The sequence below is a fragment of the Panthera onca genome, chromosome C1, assembly GCF_046562875.1.
Source record: "Panthera onca isolate mPanOnc1 chromosome C1, mPanOnc1 haplotype 2, whole genome shotgun sequence".
In the NCBI taxonomy this organism is placed as follows: Eukaryota; Metazoa; Chordata; class Mammalia; order Carnivora; family Felidae; genus Panthera; species Panthera onca.
The window spans coordinates 208,208,540-208,227,159 of record NC_138346.1 but is presented as its reverse complement, the minus strand read 5'-3'; the positions used below and the strand labels follow the sequence as shown (position 1 = coordinate 208,227,159).

The 18,620-nt window shown below is 58.3% G+C and overlaps 1 protein-coding gene and 1 long non-coding RNA gene across 2 annotated transcripts; one reads left to right on the top strand and one right to left on the bottom strand.

Moving 5' to 3' along the window:
- Positions 1-438: 438 nt before the first annotated feature.
- On the bottom strand, positions 439-14,142 carry LOC132673608 (uncharacterized). Its single transcript, XR_009608129.3, has 3 exons — positions 13,559-14,142; positions 1,322-1,428; positions 439-812 (listed from the first exon to the last, which is right to left on the bottom strand). It is a non-coding gene; the product is annotated as an uncharacterized LOC132673608 (long non-coding RNA).
- A 1,240-nt stretch (positions 14,143-15,382) lies between these two features.
- On the top strand, positions 15,383-18,279 carry KLHDC7A (kelch domain containing 7A). The gene has a single exon (XM_060626320.3). It carries the CDS (start codon positions 15,518-15,520, stop codon positions 17,888-17,890), a length of 2,373 nt encoding a protein of 790 aa, XP_060482303.1. The 5' UTR covers positions 15,383-15,517; the 3' UTR covers positions 17,891-18,279.
- Positions 18,280-18,620: the final 341 nt, after the last annotated feature.

Here is an 18,620-nt window from a genome sequence, read left to right as displayed (position 1 = left end):
CATCTCTGCATCCCCGGTGCTCAGCCAAGCGCCCAGCCCTGGAAGTCACCAGCGCGCTCACTGAATTGAAACTGACCGATTTCCAGCACGTTCACCAGCCAGGCTACCTCGCGCACCCACTGGCGTGTGAGTAGGGCAACTACTACCCCCAAATACCCCTGCCTGTTGGTGCCTCCACGCCTTGTTCCTTCTGTTCCTTCTTCCCAGGACGTCTTTCCTCTTTGTCCATCGGCTGGAAACCTCTTCACAGCCTTCAAGGCCTGGCGTAAACAAGCCCTCCTCCACCCTCCTCTTGGGGCAGATTTTGGGCTCTCTCCTCCACAGGCCCACAGCAGGTGCATCCCAAGGTTGTGCCTTACAGGACGGTCTTGAGATTTTGTTTTTTCCTCCTAAACCGGGAGTCTCCTGAGGGCAGAGTCTGTCTTACTGTCTTATTCATTTATTTTTTTTAATGTTTTTATTTATTTTGGGGAGACCGCAAACAGGGGAGGGGCAGAGAGAGGGAGACAGAGGGTCCAAAGCAGGCTCTGCACTGACAGCAGCGAGCCCGATGTGGGGCTCTAACTCACGAACTGCGAGATCATCACCGGAGCCGAAGTCTGACGTTCGGCCGACTGAACCACCCAGGTGCCCTGCCTTACTCATTTCTAACCCCGACCCCGGGGCCCTTCCCAGAGAACCTGTGATGCATGAGATGAATAGATGAACAGTGATTTGGGCTGACCAGCCCTCTGCGCCCTCCTCCGTGGCTGGCATGCGTCTCAGGTTCTAAGGCCTAGGGTTCTCAGAGGGCGAGTGCTGTTGGTTCCAGTCTACGGAGGGGGAAACAGAACAGAGAGGTCAAGTTGCTTGTCCGAGAGTTGAAGAGAAATCCATCAGCCTTGAGTGGCTGCTGGTGGGAGGGGAGCTGGGAGGCGCCACTGTGGTCCCTCCCTCCCTCTGCACAGAGCTGCCTGGGCTCCCCAGCCTCTGTTCCAGAGCGCACGACAGGCTATGGGGTGCACGGCACCCCGAGAGCAGCCCCGAGGAAGAAACTGCTCCCCGGACATTCCTGGGCACCAAAGCCCGTCTCTGTTTGTGACAACCAGCAAATCCCAGGGCGTGCAGGGGTAAAGCCCGTGCTCGGGCAGGAATTTGGAGCAGCCGAGAGGGCAGGAGGAGGGCTCTCTGGGAAGCTTAGGTGGCAGGTCACGATCTGTCCTCATGGGGATGCCAAGTCCCACAGAGCTCCCCACCCTGGGTGGATTTACAGGCCCAGGAGGTGAGGGACGAGGGCCGGTAGCCCAGTTTCCAGAATCTAAGCGGGTTCAGGACAATCTACCTTTGCTGCCGGATGGGGCGGGGCCGGGCCACGCAGGGACCGCGCGGGTACGAAGACAGGAGTTGGCATGGGCAAGCTGAGTGTCTCTTTCACTAGAGAAAATGAGCCTGGGACAAAGGGACACAGAAAACGGGGACAAACAAAACGTGAGCAGCTTTGCCCGGAGGCTCCCTTGACTCTCAGACCCCCCATGACACCCTTCCACCTTCGGTGCCAGGCTCCTTCGGTGCCAGGCAGAGCGGGTGCCACGCAAGGTCGGGTGCCTTTGAGAGGTGGGGGCTGCTTGCAGAGAGACAGGGGCCCCAGGCCTCCCGCACTTGACATTTCTCTGCACCTCCCGCCTTCACGTCCTCACGCTGCTGTCCCGAACCACGGAGGACAAAGTGGCTTTGACAACACGAATGTATGATCCTACAGTCCTGGAGGTCAGCGGGCCGACACGAGTCTCACGGGGCCAAAGTCAAGATGTCAGAGGGGGCACCAGGGAGGATCTGCTTTCTTGCGTTTTTCTAGATTTGAGACGCCGCCCACACTGCTTGGCTGGTGGCCCCTTCCTCCATGTGCAGAGCTCACAGTGGCCAGCCGGGTCTCTCTCGAGCCTCGTTATTGTGACACTGACCTTCCCGCCTCCCTCGTCCGCTTCTAAGGGCCCTTGCCAGCACCTTGAGCCCCACCCCCCAGAAAATCCCAGGTAATCTCTCTACTTGAAGGTGAGCCGGTCCACAATTTGTATTGCATGATCTGCAGACCTAACCTAAAGGTCACAAGTTCCAGGGTTTAGGATGGGGACGTCTTTGGGGGGCCCTTACTCTGCTAGCACACCTGTCACCCAGAGGCAGCCACTACCTGGGGGGCACCTCCTGGGTGGCGGGCAGCCTCACACAGTCATTTCCTTCCTTCCTCCCAACAGCCCCGGGAGGTCAGGGGTATCACCCCTCTTTCCCGAGGAAGCGACCGTGGGAGAGCCAGGCCACCTGTGACTGGTGGGGGGCCTGGGGCACTTCTGCCTTCTTTCATTAAAAAAAGCTTTAAGGGGCGCCTGGGTGGCTCAGCCGGTTAAGTGTCCGACTCCTGATTTCTGCTCAGGTCATGATCTCCCGGTTCATGAGTTCGAGCCCCACATCGGGCTCTGCACAGATGGTGCGGAGCCTGTTTGGGATTCTCTCTCTCTCCCTCTTTCCGCCCCTCCCCTGCTCATGCTCTGTCTCTCTCTGTCTCGAAAATAAATAAACGTTAAAAAAAAAAAAATTAAAAAAAAAAAAAAAAAGAAATGAAAACATTTCATGGGCCCCTAAGAGTGCCGTGGGCTCTCAGCACTGTGTCCACGGTGCCAGATGGAGAAGTAGACCTTGGAGACTGGCAAAGGGATGCCCACGGGCACATGGCCAGGAGGGGGCAGAGCCAGGGGTCACGCCTGGGGCTCCCCTGACTCCAAGACAGGGCTCACTTCTCCAATTAGCCCACCACTCCATTAGTATCCAAACGACTCTGAGACATCAGACTCAGAGCCACACGAACACTTAAGATTATTTGGCCAGAGGCTCTCATTTTATGGAGATCCGTGTGCCCAGAGAGGGATTACAACGTTCTCAGGGACACACAGCCAGTCAGTGCTGGAGCCAGGATGAGGTCCTGGTCTCCCGCCTGTCCACCAGGGGCTCGTCCCTATCCCTCTCTTTCTTCCGTGTGCCAACCGCTCTGACCTGGGAAGGAGCCCAGCTCCTCCCCAACCCTACACGCACACACTCATACACATAAGCACAGCCCTGTCTCTGTGGTCACGCACGCAATGCCAGTGTAAACCTTGGCCACTGCTGTGTCGACTGCTCTTTATGTTGTGACCTGGTTAGGAACCGCCCAAGGTACTCATGTCACACATGGGGAAACTGAGGCCGGACCAGGAGGGGTCTGACCCAAAGCCACTCTGCAGGTTACCAGGAGCGCCAGCACCCTAGCCCAGTTCCCCAATCCCGTGCTCTCTGCCCTGCGGCCACCTCGCCCACACATATTCTCTGCAGTTTATCACAGATGTCAGGCTCCAGCCTGAGGGCCCCCCTCTGCCCTCACCCAGCCCACAGGGGCAACAGAAGATCGTGCGACCAGAAGGTTCTGCAAGAGCAGTTGCCAAGTCCTCAGCGTCCAGAGTTGGCACAGGGGCTGCCTCCGGCTCAGACCCAGAACAAGAAAAACCAGTTCCAGGAGGCCACCTTCCTGCCCTGACTTTGACGTCTGCAGTGGTTGGTTGCCCAGGCTGGGGGCACTGGGCTGAGCCTGGGGTTCAGGCTTCACGCTGCAGGGTGGCAGTGCCCCCGGCCAGAGACCTCTGGTTTCCCGCTGCACGTCATTGGTCCCCTCTGAGCCTCAGTTTCCCCACCTAGGCATGACATTCTGTACCTGCCTCTCAGGGTTGCTGTTGCCCTGGATGGGTGCATGGCACTTGGTGAAAGCAAGGTCAATGTCATGACTTTCATTGTAAGCATTAACGACAGTTATTGTGATATATGAAGGAGCCAGTGCTTAAGCTGGATCCTGAAGGCTGGGCGGTACGGTGGGGCTGGCAAAGGACCAGCACAGCTCCCCAGGGCAGGGCCAGAAGCCAAGGCCAGAGAGGAAGCAAAGACTGGGGCCCCAACTAGAGACCCCTGGCGGCCCCCAGCATCTCAGACCTTTCACCTGCTGTCTCCGCAGGTTCCCACTGGGAGAATGTACCTTCAAGATCTTGGCCACAGGGGAGAATTTCCAACTTCCCACCCATGTTACAGATGGGAAAACTGAGACCCAGAGAACAGGAGTTACCTCCCCAAGGACACACGACTATTTTACAACGCCAGGACTCATACCGGGTGCCACCTGACTTTTGAAGGAAATGATTGATCACAATCCTTCCACTCGGCTCTCCTAGGAACGGTTTTTTTTCTTGTCTTCTGTTTTACTTCCAAGCCTTATCTGACATCTAACTCAACACAATTGCCTTGTCCCTGTAGCCCCGAGAATAGCTCAGGGACAGCACGGATTGCGGGTCTCAGAGATGGCAGCCAGCTCCAGTCCCCTGTGTCACTCCTGTCACCCTGATGTAGCCCCAGCTCTGGCCACGATCATCCCAGCCCAGCTGCTCATTGCTACCTCAGAGCCTTTGCACACCCTCCACCCTCCACCCCCCAGAATGCCTTCCTTGAGCAATTACTTTGCGAAGCCACATCCCCCCCTTCCAGATTCAGCCCCTTCCGGCCTTCCCTGATGGTTCTTGGCCCTGAAGACACCAGCTCATCGCCCCTCGGCATTTAAACAAATTAAAGGCTCAATCTGCTGTATTCATTTGCTCTTGTCCACACGGTGACTTCTCTCTTCTCATTTATTCATTTGTGTGTTCAACAGGTGTTTATGGAGGACCGACTATGAGCCAGACATTCCCCACACGCAGAGCCTGCCCTCCAGATGTGAACCCTCTCGTGGAGAGGGAGTCCCACGGGACCTCACTGCCCTTGTTAGGTGCTGAGCGTCGCTGGGGGTTGAGCAGGGGCCTTTGTCTTTGGGGGCCTTCCCAGCCAGGCACCTTGCCAGCTAGGAAAGGGTCTCTCCCATCGCTGCCAGTCCTGCTTAGACACAAGGATGCTGGAGGTCCCTGAGCCATCTTGCACCCCCCGGGTGGCCACCAGGTTCGGTGGACCGCAATCCCAGCTCTGCCACCTTTGAGCTGAGAGATTTGGACAGGGTCCCCTCCCTTGGGGGCCTCAGTTCCTCTTTTGTGAAATAGCTCTAGGGGCTCCTAGCTCACCGGTTTGCTGTGGGATGGGGGCAACATCCTGCGAGCGCCCGGGGCGGGGGAGGGACAGTTGCAAGGGGCGGGGTCCCTGAGCTCACCTCGGTGCGAAAGCCATGGCACTGGCGCATGGGTCCCCTCTGCGTGGATTTGGGGGTGTCACCTCCCTTTGTGCGGTCTCTGTGTAGCACGAGAGGGTCTGATCGTGGGCATCCAAGTTCCCTTTCAGCTCTGGGAGGCTCTGATGACCGGCAAAGCGAGCCTGCTGCGTAGAAACCGTGGGCTTCGAGGCTCTGCCCTGAGAGATTTGTGCTTCGTCTGTCCCCCCTGGGCTCTCGGGCAGCACTGGACATGGAAACAACGCCTCTGAAGAGGGAGAATGAAAGAAGCAGCCTTCGCCTGTCGCCAGGCTAGAGGAACATGAAGCGAAACCATTCGGCAAACAGCCCCACCGCCTTGCATCACGGAGCCCGGGGTACAGGGCTGGGACACAGTCTTTAAATTATAGCACCCGGGAAATTAGAACTTAGAACAGAAAAGAACCGTGCCCCTGGGAAGCAGGGGAGGGAGGGACAGAAATAAGGGGGTCACACGCGGGGGACGTGAACAAGGAGACACGATTTACGCTCTCCCTTCTCCAAACTGGAAATATCCCCTCTCCTCCTCCCGGTTCCTAATGACTGCTGATGCAGGGGACCCCACACCCTGCATTATTTGGAATCTTCTAGTCAAGGGACGTCCTTCTTTGGTTCAGTCTTTTTTTCTTTTTTTTTAACGTTTATTCATTTTTGAGACAGAGAGAGACAGAGCATGAATGGGGGAGGGGCAGAGAGAGAGGGAGACACAGAATCCGAAGCAGGCTCCAGGCTCCGAGCTGTCGGCACAGAGCCCGATGCAGGGCTCGAACTCACAGACCGTGAGATCATGACCTGAGCCGAAGTCGGACGCTTAACCGACCGAGCCACCCAGGCGCCCCATTCTTTGGTTCAGTCTATCTTGTCTTAAGTTCCAGAACTCATGTGCTCGCCAAGTCATTCCCGCCCAGATGGAGACTAACGCTGGCCACTTCCACATCCCGTGTGCTTTCAAGCTCTTAGAACAATTCCTCCACCTCGTGCTATTAATTACGGCCCCCGGCCTCAGGGCCTTTGCACTGTGGGTCCTCTGCTTCAACTGTCCTTTCCCTACCTTGCTTACCTGTCAAATCCCTCAAGACTCAAGCTCTGGGAAGCCCTCCTCCCCCAAAGCCCTGGCTCTTTCCTCCTTGTTTCCATAGTAGCTGAGCATTTGCTCTGCTGTGATCCTTCCCCACTAGTGTGTTTCTGGAGGGCCCGGCTGGGCCTAAAAGGGCAGAGGGCAGGATATGTGTAGGTGTGAGACTGCGTGTGCCAGGTGGGTAGGTTCGAGCCTCTTTGGTGGAACACGGGGGCTGCCTCTGCCACAGGGCTGTGCAAAGACTCAATGATGGAGAATATGGCTGGCACATAGTAGGTGCTCAGTGAAGCGGTTTGTCATCCATTTGTCTCTCCCTCCCCAGAGCCAGGCCCGGGTCTGGCCCCTAGCACCCTATGGACGCTTGGGGCATGGCCTCCAGCCCCTGGCTCTGGTTTTCCTGGCTGCTTGCGCTGCATTCTCCCCTCCCCCCTCCCTCTGGGGCTTGGCTGGGACCCTCTCTCCACCTTCTGCACCAGGGCGGCTGTCTCTTTTCAGAGCATTGATTTGCAATCAGCCCCAACAGCTCTAATGGGCCAGCGAGGCCCCTGGCTGCGCTGAGTTAGCTCCATTTAGAGGCTCAGAGCTGTGGAACACAAACCTGTCCTGCCTCTCGAGGTCTGGCATCAGCTCTCTGGTGTCTGGGAGAGACGTGAGTCAGCTGGGGACCCAGGGCTGCCTCGGCTCCTCTCCCACAGCCCCTCCCTGCCAACTCAGGGCTCAGCCATGCCCCTGCCAGGCCCCCAGCCCCTCCAACCCCACTCTCTGCTGGACCTGTATGGGCTGGAGGGGGTCTCTGCTTCTCTCCTTCCTGGTGCTCTCTTGAGAAGAGCACAGGATGTTGGGGCCCAAAGAAAAGCTGGTCCTCAGTGCACTTGAACTCACTGATCACCGTGACAATGTATATAGTAGCAGGTTTTATTGGTCCCATTTTACAAATAAAGAAATTGAGCTCAGAGGTCACACAGCAGTGCTTTCTAAACTTATCTGACCAGGAAGAAGCCTTTCTTTCTTTTTCTTTCTTTCTTTCTTTCTTTCTTTCTTTCTTTCTTTCTTTCTCTTTCCTTCTTTCCTTCTCTCTTTCTCTGTTTCTTACTTATTTTCTTTCTTCTTTCTTTCTTTCTTTCTTTCTTTCTTTCTTTCTTTCTTCTTTCTCTCTCTTTTTCTCCTTCTTTCTTCCTTTTCATGGAATAACCCAAAGCACACATTTCAAAACATACCATCTTGAGCTGGCTTATTTCTGACCCCAAAAACCAATCCAATGTATCCTTTTTAAAGCTCAGTATGCGTCTTCCCCTAATGCAGGGATTTCTTAACAAGGACTCCAAGGGCAGACGTTCCAGAATTTGCATGTGAAATAGTATGTGTATATGCATTTTTCTAACAGGGTCTCTAACTTCCAGGGGATCCTCAGAGGGACCCGGGAGACCCAGAAAGAGTAAAGAACCACGCCCTGGCTGGAGTCCCTGTAGAGAAGGCCCACTTTTGATCTGGGGTTTTGTGGAAGTGAACAGAACAGCAGAGATGTGGGAAAGAAGGCCGTGAGTGGGGGAAATGGCCCGTGCGACAGCAGGGACGAGGGGACAGTAAACGGATGAGCTTGGCTGGAGCAGAACGGGTGTTTGGGAACAGTGACAAATGAGGTTGGGCCGTCAAAGGGACCTTGGAGAACTGGCCAAGGCATTTAGATTTGATAGGGGAGGCCATGGGGAGCCACAGGACATCCTGGAGCCTGCAGGTGGCAGCACAGGAAGGGGGGCTGCAGAAGAGGTGGCAGAGAGTTGGGGGGGCAGTGGGAGCCACGAGCTGCTAGGATGGGGCTCCAGGGACAGCCTGACCCAGGGAGCTCGCCGTTCCGGGAAGGGCACGCAGGGCTGGCGACTGTCAGGAGTACCACGGGAGGAGGAGGGGCAGGAGAGCAAGGCAAGACAGCCCGGCTGGAAGCAAGGCCTTAGACATAAAGCTTCCTGGTTGGGTCCTCAGGTCCGTCATTTCCTAGCTGTGTGGCTCTGGGCAAGTAACCTAACCCTTCTGAGTCTCCTCGTCAAAAGGGATAACTCCACCTGCTCGGTAAGGTTGTGGAAATTGACTTAGATGAGAAACTGTCTCTGGAGCATTTCAGGCAAGACACGCTTCCAGCCCTCGACCATGATGGGTTCTCTTCTGACCCATCAATATAGTCTATAAACACTTAACCAACCCCTGCCACGCACCTGCACCAGGTGCCCTCCTAGGCGTCCTCAGGTGTTTCTGACAATAACCCCACAGGCAGAGGGCATCACGCCCATTTGAGAGAAAAGAAAACTGAGGCACAGAGATTTCGACAATCAGAGTCCGCGGTGATGTCTATTAAGGTTATTGTGAGAACTCAGAGGTCAGAGGGTCCGTGACAAAGGTGTGACCTCTCTCTGACACAGGGTGGGAGAAGCCACACTCCCTTGAGGGGATTCAAGGTCATACAGCTGGGATTGTGGGTGGGCGGGGTACTATCCAAGCATTTACAGCCGTAGGGATCTGGCTCACAGGAGGATTCTGACTTTTTGAGGCTGGGGCGGGGCCTGCTACCCTGTTCCATAACAAGGGTTTCTGGAAAACGGCTTTGGGGTAAAACAGATGTAGCCTCAGGCAAGACACTGAGCCTCAGTTTCCTCACCTCTAGGATGGGTCTTGCCCCCCACTGCAGGGCTGGTGCAAAATGCAAGGAGATGGGGCCCGCAACCTCGGCAGAGCCCAGGGCCTGTCACAGAGTGGGTGCCCCCAAATAACGGCTATTATTACTTCTGTGAAAGTTCTACCCTGAATGCAGGCGGCGGGTACGCCTCATACTTAACCCTCAGGACGCTCCCTCTGCCTCCACTCACCCCACCCCAGAGCAAGAATCAGGATGCACTCTGCCATCTCAAACGGCACCCAGGAATTGTTTCACGTTCAATTTCCCCATCAAATTCACAGGCACGTATCACATGCCATTATTCTACTTCCTAATGGTCTATGCAGTGGAATCGTAAGTAGGACATTTCTTCATGCCCTTGGCATTCCCGACTCTTTGAAACTCCCTTTCCAGGCCTGATCTCCTTTCTGGTGACTGCAGCACGACACATGATCGCCAAAATCCGGGCAGCACCCAGCCCCGGCCTCTGCTGGTCCCAGAACGTAAAGGAACAACAGTGACGCATCTCCTTGGAAAGCAGTGTTAGCCTCCCTTGGGTTTCTGTGGGGGTCAATCGTGGCAGTAGACAGCAGGGGAGGCTGGATGGGTGCAGGGCCAAGGTCAAAGACAAGAGTGACCTGAGTCCCGTCTCTGTACTGCTCACAAGCTATGGGGCCTGGGGGCAAGATCACCTCCCCTCTTGGGAGCTTCAGTGCCCTCAACTATAGAAAAAGGTGATGGGGGCCGGGGGGGGGGGTGGGACTTGGTCGGTTGAGCATCTGACTCTTGATTTTAGCTCAGGTCATGATCTCAGGGTCCTGGGATCGAGTCCCACATCAGGCTCCACACTGAGCATGCAGCCTGCTTAAGATTCTCTCTCTGTCAAATAAAAAATAAAATAAAATAAAATAAAATAAAATAAAATAAAAATGACAATACCAGCCACACAGGATGGCAGAATCAGAAGTGTCGGTCACAGACTGTGCCTGTAACACCCATGACAACTATTTGTCGAGGTCATGTGGGTAAAAGGCTTGACAGAAGGTGCTGGAAGGGTGAGCTGGCACTTGAGGCTCAGCAGGTGGTATTCACTTCGATGGGTCCACCAGGGTCCCTGTTTGGCCTCGCCTTTGCTGTCTCAGATTCCTGACGGGGGTGGTGTCCCCAGTCCCGTAACGTGCCAGGATCACCCTCCACGGAGCCGAACAGGGGCCCAGGGGGTGGCGGGGCCCCGGGGAATATTCAATATTTTACTGCCTGGGAAGGTGCAGCAGCGCCTTAGCAGAGTGGGGCGAGATTGGCAGACTGTTGCAATACTCAGCATTAACTTCTAGTTCATAAACGGCAGAGAGGACAGAGGGGGTCCTGGGGGGGTGGCAGGCAGGCTGGTGGGGCTGGGGAAGTTCCTGTTCCCCGATGAGAATGGAAATATTTCAGCATTGAACAACCAGCGTGGACGTGGTGACGCACAGCGGCTGAGGGCACAGCGTGGGGACTCTGAGCGTGACGGAGCCCATCGGAGGTCAAGGAGAGTTTGTCGAGGAAAGGCCCCCGGGGGAAGTGTAAGGAACAACCACCGGACCACCAGATTCTTACTGCGCACCCTCGGGATGAGTGGGAATTTGTCCTGGGCCTCCTCATCCACAGCCCAGGCTCAGTCAGATGCCCCGTGTTCTAGCCCCCGCTAGACAGATGGGCCCTCGTTAGGCCTTGGCCTCCTCACCAGTCAGACCAGGATCCTTTTTTTTTTTTTTAAATTTTTTTGACATTTATTTATTTTTTAGAGACAGAGAGAGATAGAGCATGAGTGGGGAAGAGCAGAGAGAGAGAGAGAGAGGGAGACACAGAATCTGTAGCAGGCTCCAGGCTCTGAGCTGTCAGCACAGAGCCCGACGTGGGGCTCGAACTCACGGACCATAAGATCATGACCTGAGCCGAGGTCAGAAGCTCAACCGACTGAGCCACCCAGGCGCCCCCAGACCAGGATCCTTTTATCGCTGCCACTTCTGGACTCAAAAGTCTACCCTCTCCCTCACGTGCGTGTGCAGGTGCATTTGCATGCATGTACGTGCACATAGGCACCTGTGGGTGTGTGCCGGCGCGGGGGTGCGTGTGGAAAGGGCCACACCCCTCCCCGTCTCCCGAGGTGCCTGCACCCACCTCCTCCCAGCCTGGGGCCCCCCCTCAGGGCCTCACCTACCGCACCCCTCCCTGGAGTCAGCCTCCACCTCGGAAAACACAGACCAGGGGAGGCGCCGGCAGCACGGAGGTCAAAGCCAGTCACTGGAAGATGGGCCTGTTTATTTGCACGGCACGCGTTTATCTCTGACTGTTCCACCCACCCCCCGAGCGAACCCCAGAGTTGTCAGTTGGTCCTGCCGTCGCGAGAGGCCAGATTGGCGGTGCGCACATTCACAGAAGCCCAATATAGACTTCCAATTATCTTTTAATTTCCCTCCTGTCTTCATTTGTTCCTTTCACTTTTCTCCAAACAGACTCGGTGCGGGGAGGGGAGAGAGAGCTGTAATTGATGGGAGTTTGAAGCCAGCTCGAGGGAGCGTGGTGTTCGCCCGCAGGGTGCGATGAGACCTCAGGACAAAGCGGACCGCTCTCTCGCCACCGCCCTGCAGGGCCTCTTAGTGGCCCCAAGCCCTTAACTATATCCTCTTATTTTCTGTAGTCCTGCAGCTGAGGCCCTGCTGAGCAGAGGGTGAACTCCTAGAGGCGGCAAAGGACTCCTGGAGGTACCTTTCGTATGCAAACGAACCGGTCCGGAACTCAGCCACAACACCTCCTTTATCAGACTCGGTGCACCGGGGCCACACTCCCCTGTCCCAGTTACCCCAGGGCCAGGTATGAGACAAATAAAGACGGCCCGCGGCCCCCTGACATTATTCACACTGTCTTGTCCACTCCTTCCCTTGAAAACCACAGTGATGCTCCTCTACTGTTCTCTTGCTCCTCCTGCCTCCTTCCTGAGCCTGGTGCCTCCCCACGTGGCCCTGCATGGTGTGGGCTGGGGGACCCTCTTGGGGACCGTGAGTAGCAAGTGTCTTTTCTGTGGCACGTGTCTCCCGGAATGGACAGCAGGAAGCCTCATTTACCGCACCGAGGCTCCTCTGTGCTCTGCTGTTGCACAGGTCTTACTTCTGCCCTCAAACAGGGGAAAGTCGCAGGAAATGCCACGCCAGGAGTCAAATCAGTGCCACCTGACACCCCGCCCATGCACACACGGCCTGCACCTGCCCGACACCCCAGCCTGGAAGTCTCTGTGCACCATCACGGCTGTCGTAACGCTGTACCCTCAGACCTGCTACTTCCTTCTCTCCCCTCGGCCTTCCCTGTTCTGGCCACCTCCAGGCTCTAGGCCATCCTGGCGCGCTCTCCCACGGAAATGCTGGCGACGAGCATCGTCACACCCCACTCTCTCCCTGTTCAGCATCTTCTTCCCGAGCCAGCAGTCCGCCAAGGCTCCCCGGGGCCAAGGGTGTCTCTGTAACCTATGTCACTGCACCAGCTCGAAGCCTGGTACACGGTGAGCGCCTGGTGACACCCCCCCCCCCCCGCCTCCTTTATCAATACTCAAGGCTAGATACCTTTTTCTGGAATACTTTTTTTTTTAATGTGTATTATTTTTGAGAGAGAGAGAGCAGGGGAGGGGCAGAGAGAGAGAGGGAGACACAGAATCGGAAGCAGGCTCCAGGCTCTGAGCTGTCAGCACAGAGCCCGACGCGGGGCTTGAACCCACAAACTGCAGGATCATGACCTGAGCCGAAGTAGGCGGCTTAACCGACTGAGCCACCCAGGCGCCCCTCTGGAATACTCTTTGGACCTCTATTCTGATGCCCCTGGCTCCAGCCTCCCTGGCTGTCCCCTGGCCCATTGTACTTTGTCAACGAGTCGCCTCATTAATTTTCCTCCATGATATGCTGTGGCTTAATCATACCTCAGGTACACATTCCATCTCACAGGTAAGGATAGAAGTCCTCTCAGGGCGGGGACTGTGTCTCCTGCTCCCAGCGGCTCCCCAGCTATCCTCCTGCCACTCTGGAGGACTGCTTTGACCACCCCCAGTGCCCAGGAGCAAGTTTCCAAAGGGAGAGAGTGGTTGTCTGACTCCAAGGGTTTAAGCTGAAGCCACACAGAGAGTGCTCCCGTGTGGTGGAGACTTTATCGCGTGGGAGGCAGCATGCCAAAGGGGCCGACACCCAGCTCACTCAGTGGCATCTGAGAGGACAATGCCAGGTCACAGTATTGTCACCAAAGGGGCAGGCCATCCGTGGTCCCTTCTCCAACGGGAGGAGAGCCCCAAGGCTGCCCCTGCTACTGCAATGGCAGCTGGGCCAGCAGGGGACCCCAAAGTCCTGGATTCACCGCCGGACAAATCACTTTTATTACCCTTTGTACCTGGTCCTTCCCTTCCCGGAGGGAGACGAATGAACCGTGCAGCTAGACAGACCCAGTTTTAACTCAAGACCCTGCCGCTCGCAATCCACGTGACATGGGCACATCCCTCTGAGGCTCAGTTTCCTCACCTGTAGAACGAGGGTGATGATTGCACTTTCCCGTCCAGATTCCCCGGGGGAGACGAAATGGTTTTGCTTCTGTTAGTCACCCTGATGAAACAAGTTGCTCACGCAAAGAAGAATTCTCTGCAGCCAAGCGGCAAAGCTGAGTGACTTTCCACTCCTAGCCCCGCGGAGGCCTCCTGAGATGATTGCCAAAACCGGGGACTTCCTGGGAGGTCCCCCCAACCTGCCAAGTCAGAAAGTCTGGGGAGTATAGCTTGGAAATGTGCATTTCTGAATTTTTTTGATGCTTATTTATTTTTGAGAGACAGAGAGAGAGAGAGAGAGAGAGCGTGAGCACGGGAGGGGCAGAGAGAGAGGGAGACACAGAATCCGAAGCAGGCTCCAGGCTCCGAGCTGTCAGCACAGAGCCCGACGCGGGGCTCGAACTCACAAACCATGAGATCATGACCTGAGCCGAAGTCAGACGCTTAACTGACTGAGCCACCCAGGCGCCCCCAGAAAAGTGCATTCCTGACGAGCACCCCAGTGGCTCCCATGCCTGTGACGTTCAGAATCACGATTTTCACCGCAAGGGAGAGAAAGCGGGGACCCTGCTTCTGGTCACCGGCGGAACCGCCCACAGAGCCTGGCTCCTGGGGAACCACACCTGGTGGGTGAACTCAGGTAGGTAAAACTCTGGACTCTGGAAACAGGGATACAAGTCTCTACTTACAAGCCAACTGACATGATCTTAGAGCTGCCATAAAATGGGGGGGTGGGGCGGGGGACAAGTGCATCTCTCCCAAATGGGGTGGGCATCGGAGGAGACTCTTCCTGACTGCCCACCTCCGGTCTCTCCGTGGCACGCTGGCAGGTGTCCACAACTGTGCCCGGCCCGTACGGGTCAGCGGAACAGGGTGCACTTTGACCCACGGCCTGTGTGATAAAGGCCAAAGGAGACACGCAGAAGAACAAGAGACCTAAAGAAAGGAAAGACGACCTCAGAGCAAAGCATGTGAGGCACGGCCTTGGACCCGACTCCGAAGGGCTGGAGGGGTGAGGACCCTCGAGGATGAAGGAGGCCGTCCTGAGCCCCAGCCAGGAGCCTGGCGCTCGAGGCAGCGGACAGATGAGCTTGAAGGGTAAGTTTATTTACTTATTTTGAGGGAGACTGAGGCAGCACAAGTGGGGCAGGAGCGGAGAGCGATGGAGAGAAAGAGGATCTCAAGCAGGCTCCGCACCGTCAGCATGGAGCCCGACTCAGGGCTCGAACTCCCAAAACCGTGAGATCACGACCTGAGCTGAAACCAAGAGCCGGACGCTTAACGGACCGAGCCGCCCAGGCGCCGCTTTTCTCATCTGTTAGACTGGGACCCACAGCACTGGTGAGGACCTCGGCCCCTCACCTGTTTTCAAGCGCAAGGATGTGCCCTTGATCCTTAGATCAAGGTTACTTGCCTCGATCTGCCTCGATCTAACTAACACCCTGTACCTTCCCCATCTGCTCTCAGGAAGGCCCAGACGGAGGGCGGAGGCATTCAAAGCCAGATCAGGTGGCTTGGCCGCAGTCCCTGGCCCAGCCTTCTCTGCTGCTAACTGCGGGCCTCCCCGCGGGGACAAGCAGACCCCAACGGGAAGGAAACCAGCAGGGAGGATCTCGTGCCACACCTGCCGTGGCTGCACCTGTCTCACAACCCACCACACCCACCACTCCTAGCCCTACATACAATAACCAACCCCGGGCGCTTCCGGGCATCAGGTGACTGGTCAAGAGCTTCCTCCCTATTTGTGTACCTGCCGGACACTCCTAACATCTTCCAGCGGCTGCTGGCTCGGGTGGCCGATCACAAGCTCAGGCCCCCGGGGCACAACCCCCACCCCCGCCCCCAGGGAAAGCATCGAAGGATCCGCCAGCCCCGAGCCCCAGTGCTTGCTCCCACTCCGCCAGTGGCCGGCCGGAGCCAGCCCAGAGCCCCCTCCGGGTCAGCCCAGCTCCCGCAGGAACCAGGACAATCATTAATCGGATTCTTGACATTCTTTGGCCCCAGGTCGGCTTGGGAAGCATGCTCCCCGGAAGAGGAGGAGCAGAGTCCCAGGACTGGCATTTGGACATGCAGCTGGCAGGCAAGGTGGTGCTGTCGGCCGCCGCGCTGCTCCTGGTGACCGCAGCCTACAGGCTGTACAGGTTGAGGCCCGCCCGGGCCCCGCTGGGGGACAGGAACTCCAAGGCCGAGGAGAAGGCCGAGGGCTCCGGGCAGCCGGCGGACCCGGAGGCCGTTCCTGGGGCACCACACCAGGCTCTGAGACGCCGGAGGGGAAGCAAGGGGGCCGGAGCGCCGCTGGGCTGTGGCTGGGAAAGTCAGGGGGGCTCCCGAGTCCCGGCAACAGGATGCTCTCCCGAAGACGCAGAAGCCCAAGAGGCTCGGGAGCGCGAGAAGAAGGGCGCTGGTGTGGAAGCGGGTGGGCAGGGCCTTGTCTCTGAGCTGGCACCTCCTCGCTGCAGTGGCCAGGAAGCCGGAACAGCTGTTGGTGGTAAGCCCGGGCCGCCCCACCACCCCACGGTGGGCGATGAATTCCAAAGCTCCCCACTTGGCCTCGCTGCGGCAGAAGGGAGCAGGGTGGGCAGGGCACCTACTCCATGGCGGGACGGCGGACCCCCGGGACAGCCAGGGCTCGGGGAGCAGGAGTCCCCCGCCACGAGCCTGATGGCCCACACGGAAGGCGAGAGTGACATGAACAGGAGCTGGGTCTTTCCTCGCAACAGGGGGGTCCACGGGGAAGAGGCCGGGGCCCTCCAGGCGGCCGTGGACATGGGCCTGACCCTGCACCAGCGGGAGGGAGCCGCCAGTGCCTCCTATACGTACTCGTCTGTGTCCCGGGTTCGCGTGGAGGAGAACTTCATTCCTGAGAAGGTGCAGGGGATGGGACCCAGGCTGAAGGGCAAGGTGTACGATTACTATGTCGAGTCCACTTCCTGGGCCACCTCCAAGGGCCGGCTGGCCCCCAGGACAGCCGCCCCGGCTGAGGCTCCACTCCCCGGGCCCCTGCCAGGCGCCCCGGGAACAGAGGCCGCTTCAGGAGGCCGGGAAGGTGGAGCCGAAACGCCCACCTCCTCCCAGCCGGGGCCGTCGCCCCCCACGCAAGGCTTCGGCAGGAAGGACAGCCTCGTCCGGATCATGGAGAACCCGGAGCTCCAGCTCCAGCTCGAGGGCTTTGGGGCCCCCGCTCCGTCCTGCCCAGACCAGAGCGCCCCGCCTGGCCACCCCCTTCCCCAGGCTTCTCTTGGGTCCAGCTCGGCCGGAAGCAGCCGGGAGGCCCACGTGCAGCTCGTGGCCGGGACCAACTTCTTCCACCTCCCGCTGGCCCCCGGCTCAGCGCCAGACGTGCACCTGGATCTGGGCAACTGCTACCAGGTGCTGACCTTGGCCAAGAAGCAGAAGCTGGAGGCGCTGAAGGAGGCGGCCTACAAGGTGATGAGCGACAACTACCTCCAGGTCCTGCGCAGCCCGGACATCTACGGGTGCCTGAGCGGGACAGAGCGGGAGCTGATCCTCCGGCGCCGCCTGCGGGGCCGCGAGCGCCTGGTGGTGGCGGACGTGTGCCCCCAGGAGGGCTCGGGCCGTCTCTGCTGCTACGACGAGGCGCAGGACGCCTGGCACCCGCTGGCCCGCCTGCCCCCCGAGGCGGTGTCCCGAGGCTGTGCCCTCTGCAGCCTCTTCAATTACCTCTTCGTGGCGTCCGGTTGCCGGGGGCCCGGGCACGAGCCCTCCAACCGCGTCTTCTGCTACAACCCGCTGACCGACATCTGGAGCGAGGTGTGCCCGCTGAACCAGGCCCGGCCGCACTGCCGGCTGGTGGCCCTGGACGGCCACCTGTACGCCATCGGCGGCGAGTGCCTGAACACGGTGGAACGCTATGACCCGCGCCTGGACCGCTGGACCTTTGCGCCGCCGCTCCCCGGCGACTCCTTCGCCCTGGCGCACACGGCCACGGCGTGTGCGGGCGACGTCTACGTCACGGGCGGCACCCTGCGCTACCTGCTGCTCCGCTTCTCGGCCCGGGAGCAGCGCTGGCGGGCCGGCCCCACGGGGGGCGGCAAGGACCGCACGGCCGAGATGGTGGCCGTCAACGGCTTCCTCTACCGTTTTGATCTCGACCGCCGCCTGGGCATCAGCGTCCACCGCTGCAGCGCCAGCGCCCGCCTCTGGTACGAGTGTGCCACCTACCGCACCCCGTACCCGGACGCCTTCCAGTGCGCCCCGGTGGGCGACCTCATCTACTGCGTGGGGCGCTGGCGCTCGCTCTGCTTCCTGGCCGACCACATCTCGCCCAGGTTTGTGCCCAAGGAGCCACGGAGCTTCCCCTCCCCGCGGGGCACCCTCCTGCCCGCCGTCCTGACCCTGCCGGTCCCCGACGCTCCTCAGACCAGGGTCTAGCTACCCCTCCCCTCCCCCCCCCCGCTGGACATCTGCTGCCAAACTGGGAAGCAAAAAGCACCCCTGCCCGCCACTCCGTGAGCCATCTCTGGGCGAGCAGGCAGCTGGGGAATTCCGCCCGCGCGAGGTGAATGCTAACCCTACCCCCTCCGCTGGCCGGGGCCTCGGATGCGTCTTTGCTGTCCCCGGGGTGCGCAGGCGCCTTGTGAAAATAGAACCAGGGCCCGGCGTTGCTGAGGGCGGCACCGTGTGCGGGGATGAGTGTCACCTTGCTTCAAATCTGAATTCTTGGGGGAAGGGGTATCAGGACCCCACCAAAGTCCAGGGGCACAGCCTTACTGCAACCACAGTTCAGGTGCCAGCGGACCCCCATAGGGTGGAGGTGGGCCAGCCCTCCTAAGCCACTAGGCTCCCCTCCTAAACAGAGCCCCTACCTCTAGGGTTCCCAGAAGCACCTGGAACGCTCAAGGAAGGTGTTTCTGGCTGTGCCGGGAGCCCCGGGGAGCCCCAAGGGGCCCAGCCAGAAGAGAGATGGTTGGAGAAGTACGACAGCTATAGTTGGAGCTGACCGTGAACTCTTGCCCGCAAAGCAAATTGACCATTGCCCACTTCTCATTACCTAGGATTCTGGTGTACTCAAAGGAGGAGAAACCTCCAGTTAGCAGCCACTTGAAAACCTACCCCTTGTACTGGTCTGCTAAGAACACCAGTGATTGCCACATATGGGGTC